Here is a 5,994-nt window from a genome sequence, read left to right on the forward strand (position 1 = left end):
ATGGTGGAAGAAGAATGTAAGAAGAGAGGGGAAGAAGAGAGGAAGAAGAAGAACAAAGGACAGGAGAAGAACAGAGAATGGCGATATACTCTGCTTCGGTTGCAGTTTTCATCGCTGGAAACAACGCGGGAGGGCGAACCGTTTGGACCTTTAGTCCCAGGTTGGATGACAAAACCGGCACTAATGGGGTGATTCGAAGGGCCGCCACCCCGGTTTGATCCACCAACCGGGACTAAAGGAGGATACGAACGGTTGTACGAACAGTTGTACAAACGCCCGCCACCACACCTTAGTCCCGGTTTGATCCACCAACCGGGACTAAAGGGGATACGAACGGTTGCCGGCCTATTAGTCCCGGTTCTTGATTGGAACCGAGACAAAAGGGGTGAGACGAATCGGGACCAATGGCCCACGATGCCCGATCGGCGCCCTGGCCTCACGACCCGGGACCAATGTCACCATAGGTCTCGGTTCGTATGTGAACCGGGACTAATAGGATTTCAGGACCTGGACCAAAGCCCCATTTTCTACTAGTGCTCATAAGCAGAGCCCACTCTGCGTAGTTTGTGCGCGTTAGCGTTGGGTAGTGGCCTGCCAAGCTTGTCTCCCGGATAACCTGTTGGTGCACCACCACCTCGCCTCCGCCGCAACAATTTCTGCTCCTGCCCCGCCACCACCTCGCCTCCGCCGCAACAATTTCTGCTCCTGCCCCGAGCTGGAGACGGCGCCTTCGCGCATGGAGGGGTCTCCGAACCGTGCCGGACATTCGAGCCAACACCGCCGGACGACATGATCTCCTAACCTGGCTCTGATGCCAAGTGTTGGCCGGAGGTGATCGTCGGAGCACCTCTCAACCTTGTCGTCGCTCACTCTCTCTCTCTCTCAACTCTAACTCACAGATGATAGAGACAAGTGTTTTTGTGCAGCGATAACTTTGACTGCTTTTTTGTTGCTTGATCCTTTTATTCAGTGATGCACATGAAGTGTCGCAATGCTCGCAACAACCCCGTCGTGCCCGCGCCATCCCACGGGCTGAGTCATGCTGCTTGCCTAGCCATATTCGCACTGAGCACATACACGAACATGCCCCCGTGCAATAACAGAACGGAAGGGAAAACTTGACTGAAGAAAAAAAACTAGCTGCAGCTCTCTGAAGAGGACGCTGCTAAACTACTAAAGTTCTGAACCTATTGACGGAAAACTACCTTATTTGCGCAGCTGAAATACCCAACAAATGAAGAATCAAAACTGATGTCAAATTTTAAGCCAAATTCCTAGAAAAAACATGTTGCCGCATCAAATTTCACAAAAAGAAAATGACATAATTTGGCTTAAGTAACGACAATAGATAGTTCAAAGTACAAACGGAACACACAACATAGGTTCACACAAAATAAAAAAGTTCACGCTGGGGACAGCAGCACAACAAGCCCACTAAGCACAACAAGCCCACTAACAGTATTGGAGCGTCTTTTCACAAAGATAGAAGCCCCATGAGTAAAGTCGATCCCACCACTCAAAAACATGGTGTGAGGTGATCTCCAACTTCACCTTCAACCAACGAAGCCTGCACTCGAACAGTATTGCAACTTGTTAGCAGTATCCAAGACAGCAATTAATAGGGTGATGCCACATAGTGCAACAAGATTGCCTGCTAACTAGTGAGGAGTACTTCTTAAGTGCATACACATCGTGTTCTAAAATGCACGAATTGGCGACAAAACTATGGCACTTTTACCGAAAAAAGGCTTTCGCCCCGCTTTATATATAAAGCAACGATAAAAAACAGTCGGGTACAAACAAACGCCACCATAACACAAACACATACCAAAGTTTTTTCGGAACAAGCACAACTGATTAGTTCACTCACTATGTCACTTTTAGAGGGGACTATTGAAAAATACTTGCGACTACTGCCATCACCCACGCTTTACTCTGCTATGACATGTTTTCCATTTAATTCATGACACAATGTGCATGGTTATTAACTTTCAACTTTTTGATGAAAAGATGTACTGTAATCAAATGATCTCTTTTAGACACAAGGATTATTATTTTAATTAGGTTTGATCTACTGCTACAATTTTGATGGTGGTGTGTCTTGTTAGCAGTGAGTTTTAGCAGAGTATACTACTGATAATACAGCTCTACGACACCTCAGGGACCAGTGTGATGTTCGGTAAAACAATTCGTAATAGTGTACCTTAGTAGGATATCCATGCTAGAGTCGAACGTTTATAATCATGCATCTGTATTAATTGACATAAGCATCAACCGAAAACGAAGTAAACATGCCCTCGACACTAAGAAGCAACCATTTCCACCACCAAAGATGCCAGGTATTTAGTTATAACATTAGAAACTTCAACTGTTCAAGAATGTTGTAAAGGAACTTGGAAATTCTTGAAACGTGAAATACATTGAACGAGTTTTCTGTGGACCACATCGCGTGGTTGCTATATATCATGTAAAGAACACATTGTTTATTCAAATATCATTGCACCACATAATATAAGATTGCATGCTACTACCTCCGTTTGGGTTTATTAGGCCCCTTAGGCCTTGTTTGGTACTAGTGTTTTTGAGAAGATTGGTGGGGATAATCCCACAAGGGATTGGGTGAAACCCCAACCTTCACCCAATCCCTTCAAATCCCCATTTATCCCCAATACACTAGGTAGGGGTAGTGTATTGGGTATTGAGAAAAATGCACTATAATTTGGGGATTTGAGGGGAAATGTGGGGATGAAACATGTCAAATACACTAGAACCAAATGGTGTTATGGGATGTGTGGGTATTGAGGGGTTTGATCGGGATAATCCTCACAAATTCCCTAAAATACACTAGTACCAAACAAGGCCATAGTATTTTGAGACAAACTTTGACCATTTATATGGCTAACAATATATAGAATATATGCTACAAAAAGTACAATGTTGGATTTGTATTTAAAAGAGCTTTCCAAAGATATAATTTTTGTGACATATAGTTTAAATTTTATTAGTTAAATTTGTTGGTCAAACTTTAGCCCAAAATGCGAGGGGGCCTAATAAATCCGGACGGAGGTAGTAACTGTTTTACTCACCGTATTGTACTTATTATTTTCGCGCAACTGGGGCTGAGCACCCCCCCCCCCTCTCTCTCTCTCTGCTCATTTGCGCTCCCATATGCGCCTTCTAGTGAAATGGAATGATACGCAACATACGTATTCGTGAAAAAAAAGTAAGAACCACTTTCAGTACCAGAGAATCTTACCGGAGTTGTCCGTTGCATTTTCGGATTAAAGCCTTGCTCAACAGTTGTCAGTTCCATCCTTGGATTCTTCCTTGGGCTGAAATCCTGGCAAGCATTCTCAGTATAGCAATGTTCTTCACTCAAATGCTTATGTGTACCTGACCAGGAATTATAATAACATTCAGGTTTAATGGATTCAGTACTATCACAACAAAATATCCCTTCCAAGACTCCAATTACATGTCTAATGCTCATTAACAGTGAACATTTCAAGTACAAAAGATGAAAAACGTGTCTTGTGCACATTTCAAAACAATAACACATCTCCATTACACTAAAATGTGTTGTTGCTCCAAGTTTTACAACCAACAAAAAACTTGTGCACATTGCGAAACAGTAACACATCCCCTGTATTAAGAGAAACCGCCGCCGAACTGCTCTCCCTCAGATCCATATTACTTGCCGCTCAAAAGGATGTATCTAACACTGTAATACGTCTAGATACATCCATTTGAGCTACAAGTAATATGGATCGGAGGGAGTAATACAAACAGAAGAACACAAGCGGCCGAATGAATTAGTGTGACAATATATTCAATATTATTATCATTCATTCATATAACCCATTGAAAAGTGCATTAGTGGTTGTCAAGAAACAACAAAATTCCAGGGACCAATTGTGCAGATTGAGATTTTTCCATGTTTGGAAAAAACGTGTAATTTACCTGCGTTTGTCACTGTTGAGATCAGAGAGTTTTCATAAGGAGATGCCCAGATAGCAGACATAGTCTCTGAGGGTAGAGCATCTGCAATGAGTTTAGCAGTTAGAAATGGTGCCAGATGGAGGTTCATCCATGTTAGGAAAAGAACGTGTGATTTACCTGCATATTCCTCAATGTATTTTGAAGGAGATGCCAAGATAGCAGACATGGCCTCTGAGGATAGAGCACCTACAATGAGTTTAATGAGTTCACCTGTTAGAAACGGCGATAGGTGTAGGTTCATCCATGTTTAGAGAGAAAGTGGAAATTACCTGCATTTTTCTCTGTTGAAATCAAGAACTGATCATAAGAAGGTGCCAAGGTAGCAGACATGGCCTGTGAAGATAGACCACCTGCGATGAGTTCAGCAATTAGAAATGGCGGCAGGTAGCCAGGTACTTAATGCTCAACTGTTTTACCTACATTTGTCACTGGTGAGATCCCATAGTTTCTAGCAGGATCTTTCAAAGGATGGGGCATCTGGAAGAAGTATGGAACTTCTGCAACAAGTTTAGCAGTTACGAATCTACCGCAAAGATGCATAAACACCAAAAAAGAAAATGAAAAGATAGGGACTTGAGACTCAGTTAGGATAAACTAAGTGCATAATGCAAACATGTATGAAATGCAAGCTGGAATGATGTATGATGAAATCAAAGGTTAACATGGCAATGCATTTCAGTAGGCTTCACCATAAGAGTTGAAGAAAGGCATCAAACAAAGAGTCGGAAGGAAGAATGGCCAGTTATAAACCAAATTCATGAGACTGAAGCATGGAATATCAAATATCATTATCAGTGACGCATATATTGCAGGTGCAATTTGGGTATGGGGTTTCCTCCTGGTTTGAAAAATGCAAAGGCATCCAACTAATTTACCTGCATTTGTTACTGATGAAATTGTAAAAAATTTAGCAGGTCCCACCAGGGTATAAGGGATAGTCTGCAAAACTCGGGCAACTGGAAGACCTGCAATGTGTTGAGCAGTTACAATTCAGAAATGGCAGGAGACAGCCACAATTCGGATGAAGTGTAAACAAGAACGTCAAGCTTGATGGGGCTGTGGCACTGAGGCAGAAAGCTTCCGCATTTTCTTGAACAGAATGTGAAAAAATGTCGTAGAAATCAAATGATGACTGTGCATCATGACACACACTAAGTGTGCAAACATCACAGTAATGCATAAAGCATAAACCCGGAAGCTCATTTCAAAAGCAAGAATAACATAATCGGTTCCACACAATAATGGTGTGAGAGAATTCAGATCATGAGAAGGTATTATGTGTGCACACATGCCACAACCCATCAATACCGTAAGCATAAACCTAGCATGGCAGTTCAAAAGCAGCAGCAACACAATTGGTGCGGTTAGAGCAAAGTGCCAAAAATGCTCTTATATTATGGGACGGAGGGAGTACAAAGGAATGTAGCCCACAATAGTACCAAACCTAAAGGTCGTAATATTAAATCAGTCCAATTGCAGAGAATTATCCTACACTGCTATTATCTCTGCAAATCTAGTGTGAAAATGAGATAACATTTAAGGGAAGGTAGGTGAGAAGCGGCTTCAACTAAATATTACTATAACGATTGCAAGCTCGCTCGAAAGGATGTAATAACTTGTGACAACCAATAGAAATCCCAAGTAGAAAGGGGAGATACAAGCAACGAAACTAAAGGTTTTTGAAACAACTTACCATCCTTGTTGGCACGTCGAAATGCCTCATACCCTTGACTAAGGTCCGGCCAAGCTTCCAGCCGTTGATCTGAAGATGGGAAGTTTCATCAGTTGCTAGTATGTAATCAAGCTACTAAATATTACTGATTAACAGAAGGTTAAACACAGGCCAAAAGCGCTAGTGCATAGCGGAAGGTTAAAGCATGTCGAGAATGTCAACAGAGCTCGGGTAGACCAAACTTGACATGGGAAGAGTCCATAAAGAGAGACCTGAAGGACTGAAAATCACCAAAGAACTAGCCGTGGACAGGGGTGCGTAGA

At 42.4% G+C, this 5,994-nt stretch overlaps 1 protein-coding gene across 2 annotated transcripts; it reads right to left on the minus strand.

Annotated features, from left to right (window-relative positions):
* Nucleotides 1-1,237: 1,237 nt before the first annotated feature.
* On the minus strand, nucleotides 1,238-5,769 carry LOC123397713. Of its 2 annotated transcripts, XM_045092247.1 has the most exons (8): nucleotides 5,693-5,769; nucleotides 4,875-4,964; nucleotides 4,420-4,496; nucleotides 4,269-4,349; nucleotides 4,117-4,185; nucleotides 3,961-4,041; nucleotides 3,257-3,393; nucleotides 1,238-1,567 (listed from the first exon to the last, which is right to left on the minus strand). In XM_045092247.1, the coding sequence occupies exons 4-8, from the start codon at nucleotides 4,327-4,329 to the stop codon at nucleotides 1,517-1,519; spliced, it is 399 nt and encodes a 132-aa protein (XP_044948182.1). In that variant the 5' UTR covers nucleotides 4,330-4,349; nucleotides 4,420-4,496; nucleotides 4,875-4,964; nucleotides 5,693-5,769; the 3' UTR covers nucleotides 1,238-1,516. The 2 variants fall into 2 exon arrangements, with proteins under 2 accessions (XP_044948182.1, XP_044948183.1); XM_045092248.1 differs by lacking the exons at nucleotides 4,875-4,964; nucleotides 5,693-5,769 and having other exon boundaries at nucleotides 4,420-4,818.
* Between the last annotated feature and the right edge of the window lie 225 nt (nucleotides 5,770-5,994).

This window comes from Hordeum vulgare, chromosome 5H, assembly GCF_904849725.1.
Source record: "Hordeum vulgare subsp. vulgare chromosome 5H, MorexV3_pseudomolecules_assembly, whole genome shotgun sequence".
In the NCBI taxonomy this organism is placed as follows: Eukaryota; Viridiplantae; Streptophyta; class Magnoliopsida; order Poales; family Poaceae; genus Hordeum; species Hordeum vulgare.